We start from the raw sequence: 16,242 nt of genomic DNA on the forward strand, positions 1-16,242 counted from the left end.
CGAGGAGGTGCAGTCGGAAGTTTGACTTTTTAGAGACTTCAGAGATATGGGCCGAGAAGGAAAGTGTGGAGTCAAAGATGATGCCAAGGTTCTTAGCCTCTCAGGTAGGGGTAGGGGGAGGGCCAAGGGAGGCCGGCCAGAGAGTGAGGGAAAAGGATGGAGATGGTGTGCCGATGAGGAGGATTTCCGTCTTGCTGGCATTGAGACAAAGATCATTGGCGGCACACCAATTTTGTATGGCAGTTAGGCAGTCAGAGATGAGAGAGGGAATAGGAGGTGGCCGAGGGCAGCCGGAAAATGAGTTGAGTGTCATCAGCGCAGCACTGGAAATTTGAGCAGAAAATGGCAATGCAGTGAGCGAGAGTTGCCAGGTATTGGTTGAAAAGCCAGGGTGAGAGGTTAGACTCCTGGGGAACCCCACAGGTGGAGAGGAAGATAGATGATAGGAAAGACCCCAGTTGGACCTGGGAGGGTCGATCAGAGAGGAAAGAGGTCAGCCAGGCCAGAGCCTGATCATTGATACCCAGATTATCACGGAGACGGTTGAGCAGGATGGTGTGGTTGACCGTGTCGAAGGCAGAGGAGAGATCAAGAAGGATGAGGACAGAGGGAATGTTAGAATCAAGGTTGGAGAGCAGATCTTCACGGATATTGAGGAGAGCAGTTTCCGTGCTTCTGGCCGCTCTGAAGCCAGACTGGTGGTCATGGAGACAACCAACAGAATCTGACTGAAGGTTATGCTGAGAGATGGCCAGCTTTTCCAGGAGTTTGCCCAGAAAGGGGGTAATGGAAATTGGGCGATAGTTTGCCGGACAGGAAGGATCAGCTGTGGGTTTCTTAAGAAGAGGATGCACAAGGGAGTGCTTCAGAGAGGAGGGGAAAGATCCGGAGGCAAACGAGTTAATCTAAATGTGCTCCTATGATGGCTCCTGTGATGTTGCTCCTTTATGTGTCACCCACTGTATTTCCGCTCCCCTTTACAACTTTATTCCGAGATGATGCCCCATTAGCGACTCAGGTAGGCTTCTTGTGGCTTCCCTCATTACATGTATGCAGTATTTCTGTATTTCTCGCTTATGGTGTTCCTGGTCCATGTTGAGATGTCCTGAATTTTCACCCCACAGTGATTTTGCTTCTGGCTGTATTTCTCACTATTTCTCTGCTCCATTTGGGATTACGTTCCTGGCTGGTGCCTCATTGGTGATGAGGGTGAGCTTTGTGGGCATCCTATGGGCCCCATATTGTGTTTCGGCTCTCTATTATGATGTTATGTGATTTGCAGTGGTCTTTACTATATCTAATTGTAGAAGGGGCCGTTTGCTACATTGAAAGCTAAAAAGCCAAAGATACGATTTTACATAAGCCCCTCTCTTCTGAATTACTGTCCTTTTAAATCAATAATGAATTGTATATATTTGATTTTTAGTGACTTTGTTATAACTTAAGACGACAGCTAGATGCACACCCTTTTCCACAGCAGGTACGTTTTCTGGGAGGTCAAAGATTCCACATTTTGAGGGAGATTACTGGAGTGCTGACGGACAGGTTGTGACAATCTCCAAGAAAATGGAAGCCACATCTGTGTTCCTGCGTCCAAGGACTGACTTAAGGCTGCTTAGGTGCCTGCACCGTGGAGGCTTGACTAGAGGGCTGTGGTTGTATTTGAGGGCATTAGAAATGTGTGGCAGATGGATGCAGGGTGCTTACCTCTGCCTTTTTAACTTTAATTATTAGGTACCAGATGTGCAGGGGTTACTTAGTCCTGCATTTGTAACTGGAGGACAGCACAGTATGTGGTGGGAGATAAAGGAGAGAGCCAGGTTTAACAGACACACGTGACCTCTGGGGTCAACATTTTACATTTATTTTCCAGTTAAAGGTTGAACAAACATGCTGTCAGAAGACTCTCATTACAACTTTAAACGCCTAAGAGCTGTGTGTATACAGAGCGCCTCTACGTCCTCTCCCTGACAGCAAGTGCCTGAACCCTAGTACCATGCCTCTCAAGGCATACACTTTTGGCAGGTGTCACCTGCCCTGTAAGCAGCTCTCACACCCGCCATGCTCCCTGCCTACCTATTTAAGTCAACAGACTTTCATCCCCCCAAAACCCAAATCAAGTGTTTTCAACTGCCCTGGGAGCTCTCACAGAAGTCAACCCTGCCCACCGCCACATTTGTCCTCAAAAGTGACGGTCAGTTGGTGGGTCTGACTGATATATATTTTGCACACATTTTATACCTCAAAATGACCACTTTGCTGCAGTGGCCCTGAACGATAACCCTAGCCAACCTATTTAAAGGACAGTTAAAGGTTATACCTACCAGCATTGTATTATTACATTATGTGTACTGCCTGAAGAACGCAATTTGCAAAATAAACGACAGCATGATTGCTTTCAGATGTTTACTTAATTAGTATTCAATAGTACAGTTTTACATGATGCATGAAAACAGTGTACAATGCTTATATAGCCGGGTCACAAAATAAACAGTATCACAAATCCTACCAGTATTAAAGTTTGGGGTACTCCTGTGGCTTCTCGGTCACGCTCGGAGAAGAGACCCTCCCTATTTTAAATGATATCTCCTGTGCATTTGTCCCAGAAAAAATGAAAATCTTCCACTACCGGTGTAAACATATAACAATGCAAGGTGGAAAACAACAGGGACCTTGCATATTTTTAAAAAGATGATTTGTTTTAAAAACAGTTGTTTTAAATATCAACCAGTTCATGGGCAAATGAAATCCAATACATTATTTTAAAAAAACGACACGACTTGAGCTAAAAATCCAACGCATGTAAAAGTGCATATGTTTTATATTAAACGATATTTACAATCAATGTACAAACGCCTCTGTACAAGGCTAAAATACTTTTCTTTTCGCGAATCGCTTCAATACATAAATAAGTGACCACAAACATTAAAAAAAAGGCAGTTCGAGTGATTTTAAGAGACACACGCTACGTCCATTTTTCTCCTGCCTGTCAAGTCCTCTTTTAGTGGCCGAGCGCGCGCGTTACCGCTGGTGCGTTCGGTGCTTCCGTCTATTGCTGTTCAGGGATTGGTCCCTCTCCTTCCGGGCGCAATAGTGCTTCGTCACCACCTGGCGGCACTGCTCGCACTTCACGGTGCAGCACCAGTGAAACTTGCAGTTGCAGCTGCTGACGATCTCCGTCCTCTTCTCCTCCACTTTCAGGCCGCACTCGGTGCAGAGCCGCCTGCAGCTTCTCTTCTCCCACTGAGAAAGGTTCTTGCCGCTCTGCAGGCACTCCCGGCCCTCGGTGCCTTGGAGCCCGAGGCTGGCGTTTCTCAGGCAGTAGTCCGGCGAGTCCTCCAGGAAGATAAGCTCGGTGGCCACCAAAGAGCTAAAGGCTTCCGCGATGGCCCCGCGGTTGTCGGCGCTGTTGCCGGCGCGCATCCTGCGCTTGTCCATCTCGAGCTTCAAGGCCTGGTCGTGTTTAATCTTCAGATAATTGCCTATATCCCTGAACTCTGCCAGTTGCAGCCAGCAGGTCTGAATGCTGCAGCTCCCAGACACCCCGTGGCACTTGCAGGTCCGCTTCATGGTTGATTTGACAGCCTTTCAAAGAAGGAGGGAAAGGGTAGATGTTAGTGAATGCCCCTGCTTTCCAAGGAACTTCCTACAGCGTAGTGATTGACGTGACATGAAACTCGTCCCCACGGCACCAGTAATTGCGTTAAAAACCTGAAAGGGATTCTCACCAGATAGTGAGATTTGAATCTAATGAGTTTTTGAAAACAGCAGCGTAACATTGGTGCACGCAGAAGAAAACAGCATTGGCTAATCCTTGTAGAATGGAGAAATCCAATTTGCAAGATGAAAGCAGTGTTTCTGTTTCAATTCATTAGAACGTGGCAGTGTTTTATTCGAAATAGGACTCGGTCTAGTAGCTGCGGTGTTCACTAAGCATGAAAAGGGAAGGACTTATTATAACAGCCTTCCCACTCGACTACTCTGCCATCCTGGGCAAAATCACGTTATCCGGGTGCCTTTGTGCTATAATCTGCTAAAATAGGGACCGTTTAGGAACGAGCTTTATACATCTTAAGCAAAGTCAAGGCACTGCGGGAAGTACGCTTTCAATAGAGAAAACAATCGAGATCTTGGATCCAGTAGGAAAAACAAGTCAAAATGTACAAATTAAGTAAATCATTCCAGTTATAACTTGCTCATTGCCACAGAGAAAATGCAGTTCTTTAAATGGAATATCATGGGCAGAGATGACATCTCTCAGAAATGCCTGGCCGGTGTTATTAGAGTAACCAGGGATCACCCTACAAACGAAGATCATATTACTCGGGCAATGATATTCGTTCTATGGCTCTAGGAAGGATGAAAAGCGGAGTTGGTTCTGCCAGGTTGCCAACCTCTGCAGCATTAGAAATGGGGGTGCAGCTCTCCTGAATAAATCAGTGAGCATTATATCCATCGTTTTCCACACATTACCCTCCCCCCCCCCCCCGAATATGTTATACATTTTCACAGTACAGCTGTGGTGAATGTGTTGGAAAAAGTACTTACAAATCTCCCTGCTTCATTGTTGTGGATGTTCATCAAAGCTCTTGAGTCTTGCCCAGTCTCCAGGGCATCTACGAAGAGTTTGGAAATCCTTTCTCCAAAGTCGACGTTATCACTGCAACCTCCCCAGACCCATCCACGACCACCTGGGCCAAGAAGAGACAACACAATGAATACAAAGGGATGTGCTTGCCTCCAATCATTATTTGTACCTCAGAATATACATACACATTATTGAAATGGACCTGAAAATATACGATGGGTTCTGCCTGCAGTAACTTAAGTATCTTGATAAATACTACTGCAGCAGTCTGATATGCTGTCATTTATTTGCTCTATGTAGCTTGACATTATGTGTATGTGGTGATGGAATCTGTGCACCAAGGCATCTTTTACATATTGTCATAGTGTGCCCCATTGGGTTTCATTCTGAGGTGTGCTTTTAAGGAGACTCGGATCGGGTTCCTGAGTCGCTAGCCTCCGTTCTGTGCATAGATCCGATGCTGGGTGTTGGAGTAATGGCGTAGTCTCACATCCAGGAGTCACAACCACCTGGCAGGCCACCCTGTGTGCCCAGCCAGGTGACAGCAGCTTTATACACTGCAGCAAATAAAATAGATGTGCAAAGGCTCCGCCTCTCTACCCTATCATCTCTCTTTGCAAGAACGCCCAAACCATCAATGCACCATTTCATTTTTTTAAAGCACAGTCTCAATTGTTGAGATAGGAGTCGCTCGGTTAAAGTATGACAAAGACCGTTTGAGGATGGAGTTTGAGGCATATTGCCACCAGCATTAAAAGCTTCAGTGCGCGTAGACAGCGCAGAGGAGGGCGTTTGCACGATGGCTCTCAAACTTGGCAACTTTCTGAATCATGACCCTAAGGTAAAAGACCACTTGGATTTATTGGCCACTGTGCAAACGCTAACAGTTTTCCAGGGACCCGCACTATGACCACAGCGTAAGCGCTTCCCACCGGGCCTTGCGCAACCTTTTTCTCGTCTCGTGCCTCTTCACGTACAGGCGACGAGCTCCTTGTGTGGCCCGTGTCTGGCTCATAGTGATTTGTACCCATCCATGTACCAGTTCTAAGAGAGTTAAACCCGGGAACCAAACTCACCCATGCGGCCATTTCTGGAGTCGTCACAGCCGCAGTTGTCGAAGTCGCCCATGCTGCAGTTCCTGGTCAGAGTGTACATGACTCCGGCCGAGCTGATGGCGTGCACAAAGGACGTTTCCCTGGTAGCTGCGAGGAAAGGAATGGGAGGAAATGTTCATGGCTCCTTAATCACTGTCGTCACTTTTCACTTAATGCTCGACTACGAGGGTCAACACAGCCTTTATTTGTGAGGTCCCACTAACCGCAAAGCCAGGGAAAGACACCGCCAGGCTGAAGGGCACTTCAGCAGTCATTGATAGACGCCCAGTAACACGCATTAAAAGGGAAGACACAAGCTGCCACACCCACAACATTGCGTTTCGATATTGGAACTCGTGATGTACGGTGACAAAAACTATTCAGCGACGAATAATTACTAAAGAGTCTTCTCAACATTGTATCTATGTTCAAAGCCTACTAAACAATATTACGTTTTTAAAATACATATTTATTTTGTACCGCTTCCTGGTCTATAAATAACAGCCAACGCAACTACCCAAATGAACAGGGCCATAGCGTTATGGATCTCTGAAATAAATGTAGAGTCGATCTCGTCTACATTCTAATCCGCGATTTTATGGCCACACACGCGTGTTAATACAACCCACTGGTAAAAGTTAAAAGCGTGCCTTCATTTGACAACAGTTGATTGGGGGTAGCTGAAATATCAAGTGAATACATGCATTGCAGGACTGTGTAACTGAGCTGCAAAGGGATCTTTTGTTTACATTAGCGGCCGCTCAAACATCACAGGGAAAAGGGAAACATTAAGAGCACCAATTAGCTTTCAACTCCGGAGGCTCCCTTGCCTGGAAACATAGTCGGGAGATATGTTCCAAAGCAACCCATCACACACTGAAGACAGCACAAGTCAGAGGGGACAATGTATCCTGGTTTATGGTCCGCCGCCCATGACAACAGAGTGAGACGTGGCCACTGCTTGAAGCTTCAAGCATCCCGCATGCAAGGGAGGGGACCCGGGAAGGTGACACCGAGGGCAGGCCCTTACCGCTGCGCAGTCCGTTGTGGGTGGAAAGTTGGAGGGCGCTTTCGGGGCAGTTCCACCGTTCCCAGGCAAACTGGAACTTGCATTCCTCGATGCCGCTCTGAGCCCCCACTGCCACGCTGGTGGAATAGGTCAGGTACGCCTTTAAGGCAAACGGAAAAAAGGTGGTTTAGAATAAAAGCCTTCAGCACGCATCCTGTTTCTTAAAGTTATCATTCTATAGTCAATGCATTGATAGCACCCCCTTGTTAGGGCCAGCGTTGTATAACAATTTAAATAAATAAATAACGACAATACTCTTTATAACTTTAAAAAAAAATACACGTTCGTCCGTAGCACTGATGATGAGTCTGCCACAGAAACAGATTGTACTCACCTTTGGACCAGTCATGAGGAAGTTGTTCACAGACCTTAAACAAAAGACAGAAAACAGTTGGTAAAGCCGCCGGACGAGCACCGTAGAGTAGAAGCAGTACTGCTGCGAAACGTTATTTTTTTCAGGTTTAAAACCATATGTACCGATGTAAAGCCTACCATGCTGATGCGGTGAAGATGGTGCAGAAAACTCCCAGGGTGGTGAGGGCAAAAAGTTTGGTGTTTTTCATGGCTGTGCGAGCCTCGCCAGCTGGACGCCACTGTTTTTACGGGAGGGCTGACTCGATAGATCCCTCTCTAGCAAACCTGTAACTGGGGTTACAAAAAAAGCATCTCTGTTATTTAAATGGCAGTTTGGGGTGACAGGGGAGCTATTCTCTCGTTAGCCAATAAACCTATTATCCCGAAAATGCCCGACCAATCGGAGACGAGACAAAGGCGAAAAGGCGGGGCCCTGGGGTTCCACTTCAAAAGACAAGGGACTCTTCTCACCCCGGGGCTCTAATGAATGGGTGTAAACTCTCCTGACAATAGCTTGCTTTAATTGTATTAAACATTTTCGAGGTTATTGTGCATTTTTCTGTAATCCGGCGCTTTCCATGTCTCGTGGCGTGTCTCTTTCCCCAACCAGGTTCTGCATCTAGTGCGCGTACGTGTTGCGGGCTTTCCTTATGAATATTTTCTGATTTATTCCCGGCTGTTCTGGCGGGCAGCCGGGGTACAGTGCATATGTATTTTTGGGGCAGTAGTATAAGGTTTGCTCTTTTATCATGAACGACGTGACAAGCTGGAGCTTGAAAACGATTGGTGACGTAGAAGACGCGATGAACGAATGGGAAGGAACACCACCACGGATACAATGTACACTCCTGTGCAGCCCGCTTCATTCCCCCATGTTTTAAAAATATCAGGCATTGTGCATTTCTGCTGAGATGTAAACATTAACTATTGACTGTTTTCTCGGCCTGCGTGTGTGTTTATTAAGGTTTCGCTATTTTATTGGAATCATGACAGTATGTCGACAGCTACCTTGCCCGCTATTGTGCGCCAAATTCATTTATCACACCCACTTACACACGCGCCGCCCCGCCCCACCGGCCGGGCCCTGCATAATCTCATATATACTTGTGCATTACAGTGCGCTCGTGCAGTCTGATGGTCGCGTTACCCTTTTAGGAGGGAGGTAGCGAGGTCACCCCGTTCACACACTGAGTGCTCTTGGCCGCGGTGACTGCGGAGCACTAAGACACAGGGCCTGATTTACAACACCGTTTTCAATGGGATTTTCCTATTGAAGAACGCTTGTGTGAATCGGGCCCGTAGCGTTCACCTGCACCGAGCACTGTCGCAATCCGCGCTGAATGTTGCGGGCAATAAATCCGTTACTGCACGTGCTTTACTTTTATGAAGGCAACACTGTAAGAATAGCAACCGAGGAATGCCCCCACAGCAGTCGGGGCTGATAAGTACTCATTGTGTTAATAATTCCAGGCCATTTTATGCCCCACCTGCCCCCGGGGTCGTTTTCTGCCTCCGGCTGCCCACGGAAGACAGGGGAGGAGACCTGCGGCCCTTGGCTCCAAGTTTACTGGCAAGTAATAGAAACTGCTTATCGGCCCGGGGTCCCGGGAGCGGGCAGCATGGGGGCAGTCTGGGAAAGCTGCGAATTCTAACACGCCCCCCCCCACCCCGCCCGGAGCTGGAGGCTGGTGAGAAGCTAATGAATGCAAAATACTGCTTAATTAAGGCAGAGCCGCCAGTGTTGGCCTGCCCCCACCGAGCAGAAAAGTAGCAAGGCCATGCCCTGGGCCAGAGCTCTATGGCGTGAGTCATATTTTGAGTGTCTTGTTTCACACCTGTACAGTCCGATGTGTCTGCCTGTACAGGGCAGCACGTTACATCGCTACTAGGTGGGGCTGTGCATCCTGATACCTTTATTGGTTTTACAACAGAAGAGCTCCCAGGCAGGAGTAGCTCGAACGCCCAAGAAGTCCTGCCCTAGGCCCTCGAATGGAACACATGCATCATTGCTTTAGGTAAAGGCTGCAGCATGCCCGGCCTCATTACGCATATGGGTTTCAATATCAGCAAGCGTAATTGACAAATAATGTCGGTGGTAGAATGTCGTCCATTTCAGAATGTCGGTGGTAGAATGTCGTCCATTTCAGAAGGGAAAAATACCCCCAACTGCAAAATCCATTCCACAGGCTTGTTGCTGGCAGTAAAAGTAGCAGACGCGGTAATTCAATTGCTGATGACCATTCTCAGTATAGAACAAAATGCCAATTCTATCCCCCCGCTTTTCTGGCCCTGGTTTGGGGCGAGGGAGTCCGCCTTCCTTATCTCAGGACAGGGACAGATCCCACGGAACCTGCCACCCGCACCCAGAAGACCAGCTGTTCAGGAAGGGACGCTATCCAACCTGCAAATAAAATTGTTATAACAGGAGATGGGATAAGAACTCAATACATATTTACCACTCTAAGAACCCTTCTCTGTTCTTCCCTGGGCATGATACAGCTCTAAGGCATCTATCGCGTAGCCCACCCTCCCTTATAGGGGATCAAAGACTCTTAGGGTGGAACAGACCACTACTTCCCCTACCAGTCACTACCCACCAGGGCTGGACTGGGAACTAAAAGAGGCCCTGGAAATAATTACTGGAGACCAAAAGAGGCCCTGGAAATAAAGTTCAAAGTGGCCCCGTATGACACCTTTTCAGCAAGCCCAATGCTTTTCCTATGAGAAAATTTGGAAATACCACAGAAAAGAGGCCCAGGGTGCAGAGGCCCACCGGGAAATCTCCAGAGTTCCCTATTGGCCAGTCCACCCCTGCTACCCACTGTGGGAAAAGGCAAAGAGATAGCCCCAGTTGGTTGTTCTGTCCCCTAGTCAGCCTTTGGCAGGCAGCCGCTTACCCCTTACCCCGCTTACCCCTTCCTCTATCACGCCAAGGTACCCCCTCACACCTCTTCGTATTTAACCCCCTTACCTACCCTAACGGATGTATACGATTCGGCCATGGCACAATTCGGCCCCACAACCCCAAAAACACTCCCCCACCCACCCCCTACTTTTTTCCCGTCCCCCACCTGCAAACCTCCGGAAGCGGGGGTTACCCCTGCAAACCCCACTCCCCATGTTTGGTAGTGATTACCCAAACTGATCGTTTACAAACGATCGAATGGTACTGGCCAAATTCGGCCAGATTTGCCATACAATCCTTTGTAAACGATCAATTTGGGTACTACCACCCAAACCCCTCGCATCTCAAAATACAAACCTAACCTACTTAATAATATACTGAACCTTAAAAATACCCACATAAAAGATGCATACATACATTACAAACCACAAATTAATATGTACATTAGTTTACTTGGGAGTAGCTGCAACAGTCTGCCACACCATTGGCCCTGACAGTACCTTTAATTACCTGTAAATGGATGCCCTCAGGGGTGGGGCCAGCTCTATCCGATGGCTACCAGGGGTTGCCCCCCCCAGAAACCTTTCCTCTCAGGCGATGCCACATTCAGCATGGGGGGCACTGCTTCACCACCGCATAGTCCCCCGCTCCTTACTGTTTTGGCACCTGGGTACCAGAGGGGCCTCCACATCACCCGTGCTCTGCCTATGTTGGTGCGGCACGGGACAGGCCATACATTTTTCAGAGCTCTGACTGGGGTGCCGGAGCTCCCCTCTTCACCTAGGCCACAAGGATGTGGTAGCTCGGGGCTTGTCTTCACTGATCCGCCGTCTACCCTTTCCTCCCCTACCAGGCCACTCTGGTAGACGTGGTCCAGGAGGGCTTTTTCTTCTGGATCCAGCCCATCTGGCCCTGGGATGGGCCATCATGGGACACAGCCTGGGTGACCGGGGTGACCGGGTTCAGGCTGCCCCGCCGACGCAGAATACGGGCTGGATGACGCTGTTCTTCTCCACCAGACTGCCCCATGCATGTGGTGTGGGGCTTTGCAGGTTGGGGCCATTTGGTCTGTTACCCAGGAGGGATGCCAGCTCTCACGCCCGAGTGAATACCCGGGATGCTCTGGGCAAGCAGCCCAGGCCCATGCAAGATACCCAACTGCACCCAAAAAACGCTGCCCAGTTCAGGCAAGTCATTAGGCCCTGGTTGACCTCTCAAGGCCACAGATCCCTACAGAGTGATTGCTCACTGCCTCTATAATTTTCTTTCTTCCCTTCACTCCTCCAACCATTATTTTTTAACGGTTTATTTATTTTCCAGAATGTTCTTTCCCCTACCCAGTTCATATATTGGCAGGGTAGGTTTTGTAAATGTTTCTCTTTTTCTTTTTTTCACATTCCATCCAGTGCCATGCTGGGCACTGGATGGTACTTTCCATGTAAGTGAAACACACAAAAACGACATAACACAACATTAAATAAACCCTTTCTGCATCACTACCGCTCTCCCCAGCACCAAAAAATTAATTTTTTTGGCTGCCCCGTATCCTGGGGGACTGCCTTTGTCACCACTGCACCGGTAGCACCCGTGAGCTTCTTTGCGGCAGCCCCATGACTGGGCTGGGGGGCAGTTGAATCACTTTCACACCCACAGAACACTCAGCCGGACTCAGGTCGTATTTTGAAGGCCCGTTTCCAATGGGAGCCCGCCATTGTAACCCCTGCACCAATGATGCGTTATTTCTTCTGGAGGCATCCCTGTTGCTGTGGGGACACAGCCTCCTTTCGTCCGCCACACTCGGTGTGCATCAGCTGAGCCACTGCCCATCCCCTTTCCTCTCCTGCATCTGTTCAGCCCAATGGGAAGGCCTCTCATTCCTCATAGCTCCTGCAACATGCAGGCAGAGGTGTAGCCAGGATTGTCTAGCAAATGGGGCCTGATGCTAATGTAGTTGGGCCCACTGCACTGACAAAAATATCTGTAAATGCCCACACAGCGCTGCTGAGTGGGCATTTACAGATTTTGGGTGCGCCTTGCCCCTCAAGCCCTACCCTGCCTACGCCTCTGCATGCAGGAGCTCCCCTATTCACCCAGGGTGTGTAGGGCAAGTCCCCAGCAATCAGACCGAGAAAATACAACCCACTAGGGAAAAAGGCTAGGTGCAACCTTTTTCAAGAAAGACAAGAGCTTTTAGTTTGTATACAAAAAGGAAAAATGACTGGGTATTATGAATCCATTGCCACAGAGCTCTCTTTCGTCATCCGTACAAGATTCAGGTTCTAAACACAAAAATCGTCTCTCCTGATGCTCTCAAAATACAGTATTAATCCTCCACCCTCATTGGCTACCGCCTATGTACATGCTAATAGTTACATATAGCCCATTCTTCAATTGGTCCCGCTGTTTCCTCTTCCATTTTCACCACACGTGGTAGTGTCCTTGTCCATCTTGGAATGCTGCAAAGCAATTGGTTAAAATCAGCCTGCACCACACTGCCATTGATCCTAACCAGGTGATATATACCTGGTTATCAACATGAACCCAGTAGACAATTTTGAGGTCAGCCTAGTTCGTGCGACCAAAGCAGCCCATTTCTCATCCCAGACGCGTCAGTGCCTCCATTGTGCTGTCCCCACTGTATGGGCATCACTCTTAGCCCTCCCTGGTATACAGCGTAGATCATGTTGTTCTCTGCTTCCCCCATTCCAGTTCTCCTCCCCACAAGTACCCTTAGTGTCCCAGTAATCAAACCAGCTCGCAAAGGATTTAAGACCCATTTCCCTGCACATCTGGTAGTTCAAATAGAATGACCACCATTCGGGGGCGCTAGTGTCTTAAATCTTGGTTCGTGTTTTGGCAAACGGAGAGCTCTGCCTCATTACCAGAAGTATGACCTTCGTGCTGGGCCGCAGCCTTTCGCCTATTCAGCTACACACATTCCTGCCTAATTTGCTCAAATTGCCACTAAGTCCCTTCCGTGTTCTGTTGCTCTGAGTTTGCCAAACTAAGTAGTAGGGAGAGGATCCAGCCAATGCCAAGTAGCTCACTCAACTTCTATTAGAAGCGAACAACCAATCGACAACAACAAAAACATTATTAATAAAAAAAATACCACGAGTAAGAAGTACTGGATTTGTAATGATGAAATCAAAACTACAAGTCTCAGAATGTTAAGAACTCAACCTGGCCGGGATGATCAGCTATGGAATAACATGGGACATGTTGGTTGTAGGAATAGTGTTGATTGCTCAACAGACTTGTGCCTGTTGATACACGAGAGCAAAGAGGGAATCTAACACTGTTGGGCTCCTCCCCCCTTGCCAGAAGGCTGTTATATTGTAACAGGCACGCTCATTAGCACACGCACATTGGCAAGCAAAGTGGCTTGCTATGTGGCTGCTGTTAGCTGGTGAGCAAGTCTGTCCAGGACAGCATGAGAAAAACATTGTGGTATGGACCTACTCTTGTGGATTTTCTATAACCTAAACTTGGATGCAATATGCATAGAGACTTGTGCTAGAAGGATTCACCTTATAACACCCTAAACACGTTTATTTCTCTTGTTTTAGGAATCTAATACTGTTGCCCCACCCCTTCCCAGCTGGCTGTTATATTGTAACAGGCGCGCGCATTGGCAAGCGAAGTGGCTTGCTAAGTGGCTGCTGTTAGCTGTTTGCTGTCCGTGGATCGTAACAGCGGGCAGAGCCGCTTTACGAGATATTTTACATGGTACTTTCTATTCAGACTCCCAAACTGAACAATTTGACCTGCTAACTTCTATTGGTTTCCCCCATAGAGGTGTTCGTAATTTATAAGTACTCCTTCTGGCCTCCGAAACATAAATTTGTCTCTAAACTGTTCTCGCACCCTTTGAGAGCCTAAAGGGTCGTAATGTGATATTTCTAAATCTTCCTATAAATAATGTTGTAGGATTGTTGACAAAAAAAGAGCAAGACATATACACAGGCGAAATGGAGAAATTGGCTATGTGCGATAAGTGTGAACATAAGATTTTTAATACTGGAAAGGATATTAAGATGATTGAAATAAATACATCTAATGATAGTCCATTTCTAAATCGTTCCTGGATTTTGGATCGTTTACATTTGGTACCACAACTGCACTGTATAACATCTTCTGACATTGAAATGGTGATACTGCCAGAATATGGTAGCTAGGAAAATTGGGCATTTTTAATTGTGTTACACCTTTCATAGTAGAACCTATAAAGAGCCTATGGGAAAATGGCTTCCAAAGTTTAATATGTAATAAAATGGTGGTAAGTGGAGATATAAGTGAAAAGGTGAGAGGCAATCTATCTGACATAGACAGAAACAGATATGTAAAGTGTAGCAGTGAGAGGTGGATACCTGAGAGGGAATAATTTGAAGGAAATTGAAAAATGGTGCCTAGTAGTGCGCCAGCAATTATTGGCTGAAAAACTAGAGGGTTCAGGTCCTTCCTCCATAAACATCGGATGAGTATTATGGAGAAGTGTGACATATTTGCCTTCCAAGAAACTTGTGTTAGGGGAAACATTCTAATTGACTGTTTTAACATATTGGTAAAACCTGCCTTGATTAATGGAGTTGGACGACCAGCAGGTGGACTCTGTATTGGGGCTAAAGACCCGGTAACAATTAAAATGTATGACACATTTGGCTGCTCATCATATGTACTATGTGTGACCGTCAGAAACCTGGGTTATTTGGAGGAATTGTTCTTGATAAATGTGTAATCACACCCTGGGGGAGTTCACATGGAAGATATGTTAAAGGTTATAGGAGATACTATTGAAGGCCGGATGGCGAAAGCCCCACATTCAGAAATGTTGGTAGTGGGCGATTTTAACGCCTATTGCGATGAAGCCTCAGACATCATGGAGGAATGGAAATAATTATGTGGACACCATGAGGTAATTACACCAATAGAATTGGAAAGGAATGGGAAAAACTTGAATGACACGCCACAAATAAAGTCTTAAGTGAGTCAATATGCTCCAGGACAGGGGTCTATCCTTCCTTAACCCTGATGATGCAGAGGGCAGATGTGTTACATGGTGTAATGGAAATGTGGGATATCGGCTTGATTACTTTCTTGTTAGCTATGGTATACGAGAACATGTAGAACACTTTATTCATATTAGTACAACTTCAAGCGACCACACAGTTCTTAAATGCACAATAAAAAATACATCTAAATCCAAGCCTCATCGATCCATGGCGAAAATGAAAACCATGAATATCCATTGCTCGAATAGTGGTAATAGAATATTTTGGAATGAAAAGAACTTAGAGAAATTTGACCACATGTACAATCAATTGGATATTGATGGGGAGGAAATTGTATCTACAATGTTAGGAGTTGTAAGTGACATACTTGGAATGATACAGATAACCAAGAGCAGAGTGTGTGTCACCAAACACACCGGGAAAAAACACTCAAATGCATATGACACTATGATACAAAATAGAAAAAAAAGCATTGATGATGAAATAAAGAAAGTCAAGCAGGAGATGCCGACAGACCTGAATACAAAAATAAAGAAAATAGCCTCTATACGCATGAGATATATGAATTGGCTTAGGGGTCATTAACACAATATCAAAAATGAAAATTGGAGGAAAGTGTTTCGTCTATGTAAAACCAGTGGTTCAAAGAAATGATGGTACCTGTTTAGATAATACCTTATCGAAAATGATAATAAAGATGTGAATATGATACCAGAGGGGGAATGGCGAGAATATGTGGGACAACTATACCATAGGAAATACAGACAATGTAAGATAAATATAAAATTGTGGGAATATAACAAAGCAGAATTCCGCTTTGGCACTGGGGATATACTGAGAATTATCAAAAAAATGAATACATATAGAGCCCCGGGGCCCGATGGGCTCGCCAACATTGTAATTAAACAGAATCCGATGAAATGGGCAGTGTTGCTAACAAATCTGTACTCTGACATCTGGCATACGGGCTCCATTCCAGTGAGTTGGTGTGAGGCGATCCTAGTCCCTATATTTAAAAAAGGAGTAAGAAAATGCTGCAGTAATTATCGGTTTCTGGCAATGGCAGATACCAACTATAACATTTTCTCTACCTTGCTGCTTGAAACTTTAAATAAATGTATTAAAAGAAAAGGTTCTACTTTCGCCTCAACAAACTGGTTTTAGGCAAGGACACAGTACTTTAGATAATCTCATCACCTTGAACCACATTATCACTGAAG

At 46.5% G+C, this 16,242-nt stretch overlaps 1 protein-coding gene across 1 annotated transcript; it reads right to left on the reverse strand.

Annotated features, from left to right (window-relative positions):
- Positions 1-2,396: 2,396 nt before the first annotated feature.
- Positions 2,397-7,383, reverse strand: WNT8A (Wnt family member 8A). Its single transcript, XM_069650097.1, has 6 exons — positions 7,244-7,383; positions 7,086-7,119; positions 6,713-6,851; positions 5,665-5,790; positions 4,549-4,691; positions 2,397-3,585 (listed from the first exon to the last, which is right to left on the reverse strand). The coding sequence occupies exons 1-6, from the start codon at positions 7,312-7,314 to the stop codon at positions 3,022-3,024; spliced, it is 1,077 nt and encodes a 358-aa protein (XP_069506198.1). The 5' UTR covers positions 7,315-7,383; the 3' UTR covers positions 2,397-3,021.
- Between the last annotated feature and the right edge of the window lie 8,859 nt (positions 7,384-16,242).

This window comes from Ambystoma mexicanum, chromosome 3p (assembly GCF_040938575.1).
Source record: "Ambystoma mexicanum isolate Mex_15411 chromosome 3p, UKY_AmexF1_1, whole genome shotgun sequence".
In the NCBI taxonomy this organism is placed as follows: Eukaryota; Metazoa; Chordata; class Amphibia; order Caudata; family Ambystomatidae; genus Ambystoma; species Ambystoma mexicanum.

What these genes read in the sequence shown, in the direction of transcription:
- WNT8A (XM_069650097.1), bottom strand. Translation starts at nt 7,314, where the DNA reads ATGAAAAACACCAAACTTTTTGCCCTCACCACCCTGGGAGTTTTCTGC. An exon ending in CCACAACGGACTGCGCAGCG is followed by an intron (nt 5,791 to 6,712) that starts GTAAGGGCCTGC and finishes CTTTCCTCGCAG; the next exon opens with CTACCAGGGAAACGTCCTTT. An exon ending in CTCCAGAAATGGCCGCATGG is followed by an intron (nt 4,692 to 5,664) that starts GTGAGTTTGGTT and finishes TTCTTGGCCCAG; the next exon opens with GTGGTCGTGGATGGGTCTGG.